Raw genomic sequence first — 15,416 nt, forward strand, 5'->3', positions numbered from 1 at the left:
TTGATGTTTAGGAAAGAGTTTATTGTTTGATACAGGAAGGTTGATCCGCAAAAGGCAGTGCAAACAATTTGCAAAACAAATATCGCTGGACAGCAGGACAACCTAAAGTCTTACAAAAGAATTACGTCAATTGGGTTACACTTTCAACTTTCAAGCTATACTTATACAGATGGCAGAATTGATTTTTTTGAATATAAACGTTGAAGAAAAAAATCATTTACCATGCCTCCATTTCTCTATGGTATGAATCACATGTATACAATGCACAATTTGATCATATAGTAGGTAGCTGTGATAACATGTACACAATTGTTTTTCTTTTTCTTTAACCATCACATTCATATGTCTAGGAATAACGCCCACTCAGTATGCAAATAGCGGAAATTTCTACAGATCAATGCTATGGTAAATGCACTTTTGCTTATGTGCGATTCTACAGCAGAAAATGTTGGATTTCATTTTCAGAAATGTCACAATTATTCAGTACATCATGCGGAAAAATGTTAGTCATTTCAATGACGATTGAAAAAAAAACAGTATCTCAATAAAAGAAAAGAAAAAAAACTATAATCTCTCAATTTGGCACCTTCTAGAAATTGAAGGATCGGTGGTAACATTGGCATTAATAACAATAACATCAGGACACAATCTCACGTTCCAGCTTGGCGAATCGCAGCTGGGCCATGCTGTTCAGTTTGGCCATCGTGTCAGAAAGAATCGCCAGCTCTTCAGACAGCTTTGCCACGTCAGCAGAAATGGTGGCGACTTTCACTGTTAAACAAAAAGGAGGATTGCAGTTACTTAGCTCTGCAACAAGAATGCTACAAAACCATAGTCAGAACCCGAAATTCATTTTTGGGGATAGGTGCAGTGGTGCACAATTTAGGTGCACAGAAAAAACCTTGGGTGCACAGCATACTAGCAGCAGCAGAATGACACCGACAGCAAAATCTAAAATCTTACTGCAACTAACTTCAAAAGTTCAAACAAGTAATACAACAAAGGTTTTACTATTTTTTCTCTGACACTTAAATGTCAAGAATATGCTACATTAGCAATATTTAGTACATAACCCACACAAATATCCAGGTACACCTGTCGGTGCACCCACAGTCAAAAATGACGAGGTGCACAGCTCCCATTTTAGGTTCACAAAAGTGCATATGCACCCAGTAATTCGACCGCTGACTTACAGAACAGAAATTAGTATCTGTAAAAGCGCAAGTGATAAACAACTGACCTGCAAAATATGGCAACAGAAAGAATATAACAATGACGATCACAAGGCCGGCGGCTTGCAACATCTTCTTGCGGAGGTTGCAACATTTTGTCATCTTGTCAGCAGCGACCGCATCATAGGTTACATCTTTTAGAAGAAATAGAACACAAACATTAAACCTCTTTTATTTCAAAACTACGTTTAAAACGGGGAGTTTTAGATAGCATCAACGCATGTTGCAGTCAAAACAATTCCGGCCATCAGTATTGCATCAGCCTTCATCATTTCAAGACATATGTACGTAATTAAAGATTGACAATTTTTTGTTGTTGTTTCAGTTGATGCCAGCGGCCTAACGTCGTCGTCACTGACCAGTGTAGCTTATAAAACTTACATCTATCAAGCATTATTTCAAGGATGAACATTCAACACAATAGTTTCACGATGAAAATAAGAGCCAAGAGATCTGAAGAAAGACCTTTGATCATTCTCAGACTAATCAAAGCCAAATCAAGAGGTGCAAAGCAAGGGAGCAACAGCATGAAAACAAGAGTCCGTAGGAGACAAACCTCCGTGTAGTAATCATTGTATTTGTGGTATTGGCCAGGATGTTGGATAGCCTCTTTACGAGGAGTACTGATGAAAAAAAACTGTTTCCCATTTATGTCCAGGTAGTTGTTAATCATAACACTAGGCAGTAACCAAGGCAGTGTGGCAAGCCGGAGGCAAACCTCTGCTTTGAGAGTAGTCAATTGGCTTGTATAACACAGGTTACACAGGCTACATTAGGCAAACGACTACTGTTTAATGGCTATTCCACATTACCTTCAAGAGGGGGGGGGGGCTGTCGATCTATAATTCTCTAAAACCTGAAAATACTGCTGCGGTGGACAAAATCTTTGCCCCGCCTGCTCGTTTCGACACTACTTGATATGTAATATTTTATGTTGTTGTTGTTATATGTAGATGTCTGTAAATTATCTTTGTTTTTGTTTTTTTAATATGGGCCTTCGGCCTGAGACAAAGAATAAATAAATAAGAATAAAATAAACAAATAAAATCGCCATGTTTCGCCGGGACCTCAATAACGACCAACACGCCAAAATTGAAGCAAATTAATCATAAGGGCTTTGAGTTATAGCTGCAAACACACAAACACAGACAAAAACAGTACTCCTGTCTGAGGTCACTGACCTCCTTCGCGGAGGTAACAAGAAAGTTCTGGAGAACGTTTTACCTGCACGGGAAACGTACATAGAGTTGGGTACGCATGCGCCTTTGTCGGCAAGTTCTCTCCAGTTAAATGACTGTTGCTTGTACATGATGTCTGCAGGAAAAGAACATTATCAACTGTAAGATCAGATGAAATCTTTCAGCTCTCAGGTTAAGCAACAGGTGGTTTGAGTTTGAGTTTATTAGGATCCACAATTAGCTTAACAGCTACTCTTCCTGTGGTCCATTGTAGTGCTTGTTGAAATATGTAATTATAATCAGGATTTTACGGTTCGTGCTCAAGCACTTCAACCACATTGCTACTGAAATGAAAGAATGTAAACAAATCCAGGGAGACTTTACATTGGTTCGAGTAACATAATATTCAGCATTATATTGTGGAAATCATTGTGGAAATCTAGAAATCCTATTTTGATATATAGGCTTTACAAGTGTGTTCATTTCCAACGAAGAAAACACAAAAGACTACTTCAGGCTATCATCAACTAGTATAAGACAATACTCGGGCGAGCTTTTTGTTGGATTACGATGGGGGGGGGTCTAATCATATTACATGTGTCAGAAGCCTGTATTAAGATCAACAGGGAGACCATACAAGATTAGAGACGAAAATTCTGACATATCACGGAAAGAGATACTACCTGCTGGGTCTACAGTCTGGGAATGCCGCTTACTTCCCGACATGTTGCCTCTTGTCAGACAGCAAAAACACGTCCTACATACAACCAAGGGACTCGCCAGTCTGAGCGTGACTCGACAGTAAAAACCTGAAAGAGCAGCCAGTTACGTAGCCTCCAGGCTCCAGTGAGTGACCAAGATAAAAGGAAAAACCTTGCATATTGAATTAGTCATTGGCGACTCTTTGAACCGTCCAGACCAATTATATAAATGTTTTGGTCGCTAAAATGTAAACAACAAGCCGCAAACAAAATGCTAAGAACAAAATCGCATCGCCAGTTGAACGTGGCCTCTACCAGGCCCTCCTACGGGCGTATGGATCGTATAATGAGCCTATAATCGAATAATTAGCCAGTAGAGTCAGTCCACGTTCTCTTCAGACAACAGGTTGCTGTGGGGTTAATTGGATTTATAAACGTTTTTGTATACAACCAGTCAGTCAACATACTCTTGTTGAGTAGATTGGTTTACAAGACTTGGTATTGAGTAGTAGAAGCGCACATACGTTATATACAAAATGTATATATTATACTATGAGGTACTATGGCAAGATAGATTTGCAATGTGCCGTGGGCGTGGTGCCCCTGTAGTTGGTTTATTCAAGGTTACGATCTGCGGTATCTAACGGTTTTACTCTTAGACTAGTTCATTTATTCATTTAATCTTTAAAACACCTGGGTAGCCCCTTCAACAATACACCTCGTTGATTTCCACGGGGGCCGTGACAACATAGGAAAAATATTGGTACATAAGTTACATAACAGAAATTGAACATATATACAGAATCTATAGTGAAATCATCAGTAAAGAAAAAACATACGTTAATAACTAAACAAAATCAATTATACAAAACCAAATCGTCAAATCGGAGTCCAATCCAAAATGAATTCTGGTAACCATTCTTATATTATATAGAGTTGGAGGTAAGAGGTCTATAGCTCATGGCTATCTTGAAGTCCTTTAGTGTTGTCGCGGAGGGCACTCCGAAACACTCGAATGTTGTTCTGTACTTGTGTAATAACGGGGTGTGCCGTGTCGGCACCATAGATACGTTTCAACATCATAAGCGACAGTTCAGAGTAACTGACAGCTCTACTCGGATTGCCGAGTTTATACCAACATGTTCCCATGTTATGGAGTGAGAATGCAATGCGAGAATGTGCCTCGCCATCCCCACAGATGTCTTTCATCATCTTCAGTGACTGTTCGTAATAACTGATAGCTTTCCTCTGATCACCGAGTTCACTCAAACATGCTCCAATGTTGTTCAAAGATAAGGCAATGTTAGGATGTGCTGTTGTTTCGCCATAGACAGCTTTCATCATCTTCAATGAGTACTCGTGATACATGATAGCTCGGCTCTGCTGACCAAGCTTCTTCCAACAGTCTCCAATGTTGTTAAAAGATGCAGCAATGTCAAGATGTGCTATTGTTTTGCCATAGATAGATCTTTTCATCTTCAGAGACTGTTCGTGATACCTGATAGCTTTGCGTTGATCACCAAGGTCACTCCAACATGATCCAATGTTGTTCAATGATGACGCAATATCGGGATGTGCTGTTGTTTCGCCAAAAATATGTTTTGTCATCTTCAGTGACTGTTCGTGAAAACTGATAGCTTTGCGTTTATCGCCAAGGTCACTCCAACATGACCCAATGTTGTTCAGTGAATCAGCAATTTCGGGATGTGCTGTTGTTTCCCCATAGAGGGTTTTCCTCATCTTATATGACTGTTCGTAATAACTGATAGATTTTGTCAGATCGCCAAGACAATTCCAACATGTTCCAATGTTATTTAAAGATGACGCAATAGCAGCATGTGCTGTTGTTTCGCCATAGATATCTTTCATCATCTTCAGTGACTCTTCGTAATACTGGATAGCTTTCCTCCGATCGCCAAGCTCACCCCAACATTTTCCAATGTTGTGCAGTGATTCAATCATGTCTGGATGTGCTATAGTTTCGCCATAGAGAGTTTTCCTCATCTCATGTGACTGTTCGTAATAAGCCATAGCTTTTTTCAGATCGCCGAGTCCATTCCAACATGTTCCAATGTTGTTTAAAGATGCAGCAATGTCGGGATGTGCCGTGGTTTCCCCATAGATAGCTTCCCTCATCTTCAGTGACTGTCCGTAATAACTGATAGCTTTTCTCTGATCGCCAAGATCACACCAAGATTTTCCAATGTTGTGTAAAGATGACGCAATAAGAGGATGTGCTGTTGTTTCGCCATAGATAGCTCTTATCATCTTCAGTGACTGTTCATAATACATGAGAGCTTTCCTCTGATCGCCAAGAACACTCCAGCAGTTTCCAATGTTATTCAAAGATGAAGCAATATCGGGATGTACTGCTGTTTCCCCATAGATAAATTTCTTCATCTTCAGTGACTGCTCGAAACACCTGATAGCTTTGTTCTGATCAAGGTCACGCAAACAGTTTCCAATGTTATTCAAAGATTCAGCAATGTCGGGATGTGCTGAGTGTTCCCCATAGACAGCTTTCTTCATCTTCAGTGACTGTTCATAACACCTGATAGCTTTCCCTTGATCACCAAGGTCAGACCAACAGTTTCCAATATTGTTCAGTGAAACAGCAATTTGGGGATGTGCTGTGTTTTCCCCATAGAGGGTTTTCATCATCTTATGTGACTGTTCGTAATAACTGATAGCTTTTTTCTGATCGCCAAGATTTTTCCAACACGTTCCTATGTTAAGCAAAGATGAAGCAATAGCAGGATGCGGCGTGCCGACTCCATAGATAGCTTGCGTCATCTTCAGTGACTGTTCTTGATAACCGACGGCTTTTTTCTGATCGCCAAGGTCCCTCCAACCACGGGCTTTAGGCTACGGTATTTATGTTGGGTAACCGCCGCGGTACATGTTTTCGCTCAAATGCTCCCGAAGACAATTTCTCCCGTCGCTCACTCCGGAAATGCCCCCCCCCCCCTCATTAGCGGGGATGGTTTCTCCCGTCGTCCTTTGCTAATTACCTCTTACTAAAGAGTTCGGCTTCGCCGAACATTGCCGAAAACCGCCGAACACTGTTCGGCTCCGCCGAACACCGAACCCTGTTCGGCTCTCCGAACCCCCCGCTCGTGCCTTCGGCACCGCTTCGGGTTTCGCTCGGAAGCTTGGCACGGGTGATCCCCGCGCCGAGTACTTCGTCACGATCGGAACTTCAGCAGCTATTCAACGACAATACCTTTGCCTACCGCCTGTGCTCCAACATGATCCAATGCTTTCCAGTAATGCTGCATTGTTGTGACGCCCTTTGATGGTGTCACCATGTATGGTCTTTCCAACTTGGAAAGCCTGTGTGTAGTAGTCCAAAGCTTTCTTACAGTCACCGTGCTTTCTCAAGGTGTTGCCGAGTTCGAAAAGTATTTCTAGTTGCTTTTCCTTATCCATGTCCACCTCTTCCAGTGCTGCTTCCAGGTATCGTATGGATGTATCTAAATGGAACAGCTGTTGTTTCATTAGACCCCTTGTTTGAGATGAGGTGTCAAAGATGGCTGTTTGGAATATCTTTCTCTCATGACTTGTCTTTAAAACTGCATCCACAATGCATCGTTTTAATGGGATGGCAGTATAGTAGTACCTGAAAAGCATTTTTGAGTCCGGTATGTAGAAAACTGACTCAAAGAAAGTGTCATCTACGTCATGTTTATCGAGTTCGAGTTTCATCTCAATGAGTGGAGACAGTCTGTCCTTCTGTCCTCCATTGGCAATGTACGCTCTTAACCGTAGCTCCGCTGAGATGCTAATCAGTACAGTCAAGTGATGTGCATCTTCCTCACTGATCCATTGCGTCTTGAGAAATTCTTCTATCATTGTCCACACACTGGGAATCGCTATACCGCAGCAAACGCTCAACACATCAACGGCTACGCTGGGAAAGCGGTATATTTCTTTCTTGACATCCAAAAGTTGCCCCGTCAGTTCAACATACTTTATCTCTCGAATATCCTCCTTCAGCGTTAGCATTGCTGACCTCCGGGAGAGCCCAGGTGAACAATTTACGCTTTTGTTGACTCTGTCCGTATAATCCTCTACCAAAGACTCGTCTCCTCTTAAGTAGGACACCCGTCTGAGGATGTCTGACAGGTGGTAGCCTTCCGCAATGGCAATGTGCTGATGCTGATATTCTGCTAACTCTGCAGGTGTCTGGATGAGACTAACAGCAGGTTTGATTTTGGTATCGACTCTTCCAAAAGGAGTCTTACAGGCCCATGGCATGAAGCCATCGAAGGCAAAGCCGCGAGGTGTGACGGAGTCGAAGAACCAATTTTTCTCTGGGTCTTCCGAGAGGAAGTCGTTGAGTGCCGAGATGGCCATGGCTGGGAGGATAGTTTCCCCAAGGTTGATGACTTTTAGATGTAAGTAATGTGTGAGATTTAGGAAGTATCCCCGTGTATCCTCATTATCCTTCCCTTCCTCAATCAGAATGGCGAACTCCAAGTCGGAGTACGGCGTGACCAGTTCTGTTGCTTGGGACCCCAACCCGATGAACGCGTACTTACATGGAGGAGCACCGAGTTTGTCAATACACTCAGCAGTCAAGAGTTGGATAAACTCTTGTCTTTCAACGGTGATGCTCTTGAACAGGTTCTTGACTGCTTCAGCTCGTTGGATCTCTACTTCTCTCACGACGGGATCGTCTTCATCATACTGATAAGGGTTGTGTTCTTGATGGATTGTTTCTAGTTGAGATTTTACACGGGCGCGCATGTTGCCCAGTTCCTGTATGTGATTTAACGTGATGCTGTTCGGACACAGTTCACAGTCTATCTTACAGGTGTTCCTAAGAAACTGCCTTTCTGTTTCTCGCAGCCTTGTTATCATCCTTTGCTTGTCTCCATCTGTTCGAGCCATGGAGGCGTTATACAGAGCTGCTGCTTGTGTGAATGTCCTACCTTCTCCTGTCCGCTTTCCTCGCTCGACGTAGACGTCACCCAGCCGGCACAGACAGTCGGCTTCTTTAGCCTTGTCGGGTTTGCTTGGATCTGCAGATACAGAAGATGTGTCAATGGGTATGCTTAAGTAGCCTATGTGTTTTAGCAAGCATTGGGTGGATAAAAATTCTACACCGATAACATTGCCGAATTTGTAATTCAATTTGGCACCAAAGATTAGAACATTTCATCAAATTCAAGTCAAATGTGAATTACACTTATGGCAGAATTAAGTATTGCACGACATAGGGAGAAGCATGTTCCTTTGATAGGCCTTGAAATACGAAGATATATTAAGTAACAAGTTGAAAATGTAATATGGGGCTCAAAGTTATCAGTGTTATACGAAGAGTGCATGACAGACCGTGAATAAGCTTCAGGGCAGCCTCTAAGCTCTGCTCTGCTGCGTCCAGGTCTCCATTTCCCAATTCAAGGCTTGCCTCCTTGAAGTACCTGCGGTAGAAACTGAACAAGAAAACAAGCAAACTGGGTTGAAGCAAACTTAGTTCACCAACGATCCGTGAGTTTACCGAAATACATGAAATACACCTTCGAATTACACGAAATACACAGAAGAAAATAAAATCAATGAAAATGCAGTAAGATTCTATAAGTTAACATCACAGGTTGCTATATTTTGGCACAGAATAATGTATTTATGGCCCTGGCGACAAGAAAAGGATAGAAAATACTTGGCGATACCGGCCCGCCGCCATACGCCATGTTTGGTATCTTCTGTCTTTTTCTTGTCAACAGGGCCATAAATACATTATTCTATGCCAAAATATAGCAACCTGTGATGTTTACTCATCAAATCATACTTGATTTCGGTAGATTTCACCCATCTTCATGTGTATTTCGGTGGTGTATTTCGTGATTTTCATGTATTGCGGTAAATACACGGACCCTTCACCAAGGCAACACTGAATATACATGTATTCAACAAGGCAAGATCGAAGCCCTTTCATCATGTTCATGTCGTCAACTTGCCAGATATTTTCTGCATTCTGTGTATGTAATATTGTGTGATTGTATACCTGTAGAACTGGTGGCAAATAACATACAGTTTATTGAATACTTCTGCTGGAATGTGACTACATATCACATGTGAAATTTTTCTGTCGCGTCTGGCATATCTTTGATATAAACTAAAACATGACTGTTACGTCCCATTCCTCTCTATGGCAAAATATGAAAATGATTTACCAGTTTGAGGGATGCTAGGAAAAGAAGGGAAAGTAACAATAGATCATCATTTTCTCAAATATTAGAAACATGTCGTCGACTTCGAATCCACCCTTATTCAATACAAAAGCGGGTCTTACTTGGTCTCATGGGCATATTGAAGAACATTATGACCAAAATCGAATGAGGCACAACAAATCAAAAGGGAAAAACGCCCCTATACTTACATTCCGTCGTTGATGACGTCGCTTGAGGGCGCAGCTGAAAAGGGAGGGGGGTGGTCCTTCCGCCCTCTCACGTCTTCCTGTCGTTGTGGTGTTGACCTCTGCGAGAACCGATAAGAAGTCATGAATAATTAACAGCCTGGAAATCGTATTACCTAACGCACGAATGAACTTTGAGGAATGGTCAAAGGTAAAGGGACCCGTGGAAGGTCAAATGTTTAGATCAGATGTGACATGACTGGTTCTTGATTTGGGCATTGTTGATTTCGTTCTTTGGCCAAGATCTTTGCACTCTCATAGTCTAGACGAAACATTGTGGAAATACATTCACAACTTCTTCAACTATTTTGTCAACGAAGATAAGTTAAAATCCACACATAATGTTGTTGTCGGAAGTGATGAATAGTAATGAGGTGCATAAAGCAAATTAAGAAGTTGAAAAAGTTATAGCTTATATTGTTCCGTTGTTATTTTTTTCTGTCAGAAATCGGAATAAATCACTTACCTTAGCTTCTGTTGTGGTGATGTCTTGCCAGATTTTTGCGGTGTGCAGCAAGCGGTGTGCAATTACACGTGTTCCCTGAACGTTGTTGCACCGCGCCAGTGCCGTGTTGTACAGAGCGGAAGCTCTGGTCAAACATGTCATGTTTCTGATGATTGTACCTCTTTTTAGGTACACGTCACCGAGACTTTTGATCGCTTCCGTTTCTAACATGTTGTTCTCGTCTACTATTCCCTCTACCATCAACTGTGCGTATCCAACCAGCACAGAGTCTGTGTTACCACCGGTAGCCCATTTGTTGTCCAGATCTTGAAACATTCCCGCCACCTTTGCAGGTGTAGTCGTCTCCTTGTCCTCGGTTGGCTGGTCCTTACCATTCGACCCCTTTGACGATACCCTCTGTAAAAGCTTCTCCGTGTATTCGTATCGGTGTTCTAGACCTTCTCCCTGCTCCCGGTGGTCACACCGGACCACAGCAGCCATGTAAAGCGCCAAGGCCCTGTTGAACTCCCCTTCGGCCTTCCCGAGTCTTCCCTTCTCCACGTTCACGTCGCCCAGACTTTTGAGCAGCTCCACTTCCGCTAGCCTGTCCATGTCAGCCATGGCGTCCACCAGGGCACGGAGGTAGCCTGTCTCCGCACGGGTTAGTCCGTACCTCCTGCCCTTCGCGTCCACCTCACGGAGTTTCTCACAGACCCTCAACATGGTGGACTTCTGCGAGAAGAGAACGTCTGTACAACTGCTAATCTTCACGGGTCTCCGTGTTAGCTTTATGCGCGTGACTTGAGCAAACACTGCTGGTCTGGGCAAACATCCCACTGCTGGTGTCAACATTACATCATCCGTCAGCCTAGCCTCGTTGCTGACGGTAGCCTCCGTTGCAGGCTTTCCCACGGCGATTTTTCAACTTATCGGGGCCAGGTTCTTTGGCTGGGGGGTGGTTACAGGATCCCAAGCAGATACGGGGCCCAAGCAGATACTGCCCCCCAGCCAAAGAACCTGGCCCCGATAAGTTGAAAAATCGCCGTGGGAAAGCCTGCAATGGAGGCTACCGTCAGCCCGTATTAAGTTCAATAGCCCTATTTAAGCTTCGCCGACTACACACGTGCACATATATGGCACTCGGTTTTGACATAAAATCTATTTTGTAACTGGACCGTACCATGTACCACCATCATATGGTATGTTCGGGGTGTAGAGGGTCACAGTAAAGCGCTTGTGACATCATAGCTAGAGGAAATGTCTTCAATTGTGTTGGCAAAAAATGAACATCAAAACCTCGCTGTCATGTGTACAAATGAAATGATGTTGATCTTTGGAATAGCATTTTATAGGTTTTATTGATTTATTTGATTCAACGACTCGTCACCTTACCATAATAGCAGATAAAAATAGGGAACTTCTACTTGTCACTTTGTGATATCATAGTTACAAATAGAAATTACGACCATCATGCAATAAAGTAATAAAAAGGAACAAAACTATTATAACAAGTAATAACGATGCAGAACATTGCGTTAGGCTATGGCTATACTATAGTAAAAGTCACATAGGGTGTTAGTTGAACAGATTAAACAATAAACAAGCGGACAAAGCCTTAATAAAGATGATAAACGTTATAATATAGAATACTAGTACTACAAAACGTGTGTAAATCTAAATACAAGCAACTTTTGCGGGTACAGGAAGCAGAGAAGCCATACAGCCTGTTTTGTGGCCACAACATCCACATGTATAGTATATTTCCTCGCCAGTGTGACAGGGAACATATTTGCTGTAAGAGGACAGGGCTTTGGCTCCTGCATATATTTTCTTTAACAGGTTGAGTAAACTCTTTAAGCTATCCTTTAACCTGCATTCCTTTATCTGCATTGAAGACACTACCTTTACCTTTTCCCTGCAGTGTGCTTTCTAACGTGTACGGATAGGTTAGACCTATAGACCGTCATAAATCCTCAATCTGCACACGTGTAAGGCTTCTTACCAGTATGTTTGAGAAAGTGTAGGTCTAAGTCACATTTTCTTACAGTAGAATAGTCACACTGGTCACACTTGTACGGTTTTCTACCAGTGTGTTTTGCCATGTGTTGATTTAAGTTGTACTTTGTTGTAGCTGAATAGTCACACTTCTCACACATGTAAGGTTTCTCACCGGTGTGTTTAAAAACGTGTTTGTCTAAACTACATTTGCGTGCAGCAGAATAGTCACACTGGTCACACTTGTACGGTCTTTCACCTGTATGTTTTCTCATATGTATGGATAAGTCCGACCTAAAAGCCGACCTGTACCCACACTCTTCACACATAAACGGCTTCTCACCAGTGTGCTTGAAAACGTGTTTGTCTAAGTCACATTTTCTTGCAGTAGAATAGTCACATTGCTCACACTTATAGGGCGTATTCAGTCACGTGACCCTCCCCCTAGCAACGAGCATTGGCGGCCATGTTGGTGCTCACTTGATAGTGGAGCCCTATGGAACTCTCTGTATAAATGGCAGATGTTTTCTACGCCATTCACAATTTCCCTTCAAAACGTTTTGTCTCATAATCATGGTGTTTTGCCTCGTGGTCAGATGTTGGATTGGGACTGATAAAGCACACACCGGTCGGGTAACAGTAAGATTGGTTTTGCGTTTCTCGTGTAGGACGTGTACGTGCGGGAACATACGATCGCGAAGGGACTAACGACTGAAACAAAAGTGGATTTCTGACATACGAACAACGGATCTAAATAGTTGAAGTTTGAGAATCAACGTGTGTGTATGGAAATCTTTTGTATCTGGTCGAAAAGCAAGTTACAGGCCCGTTGTGTAACACAGTCGCGGCACTGTAGTCGTTGCTTGAGATACGTTCATTCATAAACTGGGGGTCTTTCAACGTCGAACTTTCCCGATCATAACGTACTCCCTGTCAGCAAAATTTCTCACGACACTCAAGACACTGTACTACGTGGTTGCAGGCCTTGGAACACTTGTATGCTGTGAACTGATTTTATGCGTACTCTGTACTGAACAGTTTAGCGGCCATGTTTGTAGGCTGCTGGGGAACCTCGCTCGTCGATAATGGGTCATTTCTAGTAGGTGAAATTGGATTTTTGTAGCGAAAAGGATGTGAGGCTGGAGAGTCTTTGCATATAATAAAACAGCGATCAGACGACTTCGCATTCCTTGGAAATTTAGAGAGCGTCGGACACCGAGAAACTTCGCTGCAGGGTGAGCACCAACATGGCCGCCCACGGAGGGCAGGGGTGATGACGTCACGTGAATACGCCCTATAGGGTTTCTCTCCGGTGTGCTTTGCCATGTGTTTGTCTAACCTAGATTTTGATGAAGCGGAATAATCGCACTGATGACATTTGTATGGTCTTTCACCTGTATGTTTTCTCATGTGTACGGTTAGGTTTGACATAAAGGCCGACCCGTACCCACACACTCCACACACGTAAGGTTTCTCACAAGTGTGTTTGAAAACGTGTTTGTCCAATTCACATTTTCTTACAGTAGAATAGTCACACTGGTCACACTTGTACGGCTTCTCTCCTGTGTGTTTAAAAACGTGTTTGTCCAATTCATATTTTCGTACAGTAGAATAGTCACACTGGTCACACTTGTACGGTTTCTCTCCGGTGTGTTTTGCCATGTGTAGGTCTAAACTGGACTTTGCTGAAGCGGTAAAGTCACACTGATCACATTTGTAAGACTTCTCATCTGCATGCTTTCTCATATGTACAGATAATCTTGACTTGAAAGCCGACCTGTGCCCGCACTCTTCACACATGTATGGTTTCTCACCGGTGTGTCTGAAAACGTGTTTGTCTAAGTCACATTTTCTTACAGTAGAATAGTCACACTGGTCACACTTGTACGGTTTCTCACCGGTATGTTTTCCCATGTATTCACAAAGGTGAGACTTCCGAGCCGTCCTGTAACCGCACTCCGCACAAATGTGGGTTTTCTTGCCTGAATGCTTTTTCATATGTCGGGTCAGTGCAGACCTATGCTGTGATTTGTACTCACACTCCCCACATGCGTAGGTGCGTACAGTGTGTTTTGCCGCGTGTCTGTCATTCTGTCCCGTGCGAGCCTGCACCTGTAAACTTGAGGATGACCTCTTGCCAGGATGGGTAGAAGCTTCATTGCATGTTGCCTTTAGTAGTATCTCATACTTCCTATTCCCTTCCCTTCCGAAGTCTGCTGTTGGCTGGTCTTCGATGGTATTTGTCTCGATTCCAGGATGGCTGTTTGTTGTTGGCTGGTCATCAATGATATGTGTCTCGTTCCCAGCAGGCTGGCTGCTTTGAACTCCATTCTTTAGAAGCCCACAGCTTTCCTTGTCCATTTCTGATAACATCAACAAAGGTAAAAGATCAATATTACTCGTTTTCTACCAGCAGCTAAGTGAAACTAATTTAAATACAGCACAGTACATGGACAGAATAGTTGAGTATTCTTTTGTCAACTAAATCTCAAATATACACATGTAAGTTTAAGCTTTCGTTTAAACAGATATAGATAATGTAAATGATATGACCCGATGAAAAGATGATATTATGCAAGATAGTCACAACTGTTACATAATCCGTCGGAATACCCTCCAAGCAGAGGTTGGATGGGAAAACGGTACCTTCTTCTGGCCAAGGGCATAACATAAAATGTACGTATTTACCCCGCTTGGTATATATTGATTGGATTCACGGACGGGACGGCTATCAGAAAGCTGCCAAGTCAGAAGTTTGGCTTGGTGACATAAAGAATAAGGGACTAAATAGAAAACCTGGCAAAAACGCCTAAAAAGACGTCAATAACCAGCCGGAGCCCAACCTCTGCTTGGAGAGTCGAAATTTGGCTCCACACCGGGAGCCATCTGCCGGATGTGGAGAACAGCGGGGCGCGTTACCAAGCCCACGTCGACCCCACAAACACAAACAACCAGAATCCCAAAATAGACTAACTTTTTGCTAAAATTCAGTAGAGTATAGAGCAGAGCAGAGTAGAGTAGAGTAGAGTAGAGTAGAGTAGAGTAGAGTAGAGTAGAGTAGAGTAGAGTAGATTCCTCGGTCAGGTAGGATGTGTAACTTCACTCCCGGTGCAGTGTGTCGGTTCGCACGTGCAAATAGTGCAAAACCATAGTGAGAAAGGTTTTTTTTTAAACAACACATCGAGATAAATGCACAGCCTATTTGTTCCGCATGGTGAAACTGAATTTAAAAAAACAAACGTTCTAAAAATTCACAGCATTTCCTTTCTGCAAATAGCTGGATCTACTACTACGTATACGCTTGTTACATTGACCTCTTTTCAAAAGAAACCCTATGGAAGAGTTTGCCAGTGGAGTATAACACTGCAAAGATGGCCCGAAAAAGAGAGATAATAGTAACTGGTTTTGATTTTGAGCGTCTTGATTTTCCTCCAACTCTCCTCG

General features: G+C 42.7%; 2 protein-coding genes across 2 annotated transcripts; both read right to left on the reverse strand.

Annotated features, from left to right (window-relative positions):
* Window positions 1-10,812, reverse strand: LOC136426963 (uncharacterized). The gene is made up of 7 exons (XM_066415682.1): window positions 9,999-10,812; window positions 9,497-9,594; window positions 9,122-9,129; window positions 8,449-8,691; window positions 8,046-8,135; window positions 1,241-1,366; window positions 1-771 (listed from the first exon to the last, which is right to left on the reverse strand). Exons 1-7 carry the CDS (start codon window positions 10,698-10,700, stop codon window positions 638-640), a joined length of 1,401 nt encoding a protein of 466 aa, XP_066271779.1. The 5' UTR covers window positions 10,701-10,812; the 3' UTR covers window positions 1-637.
* Window positions 10,813-11,950: 1,138 nt separating this feature from the next.
* LOC136426964 (zinc finger protein 761-like) lies at window positions 11,951-14,333 on the reverse strand. The gene is made up of 2 exons (XM_066415683.1): window positions 13,232-14,333; window positions 11,951-12,231 (listed from the first exon to the last, which is right to left on the reverse strand). Exons 1-2 carry the CDS (start codon window positions 14,331-14,333, stop codon window positions 11,951-11,953), a joined length of 1,383 nt encoding a protein of 460 aa, XP_066271780.1.
* Between the last annotated feature and the right edge of the window lie 1,083 nt (window positions 14,334-15,416).

This window comes from Branchiostoma lanceolatum, chromosome 2, assembly GCF_035083965.1.
Source record: "Branchiostoma lanceolatum isolate klBraLanc5 chromosome 2, klBraLanc5.hap2, whole genome shotgun sequence".
NCBI lineage: Eukaryota > Metazoa > Chordata > Leptocardii > Amphioxiformes > Branchiostomatidae > Branchiostoma > Branchiostoma lanceolatum.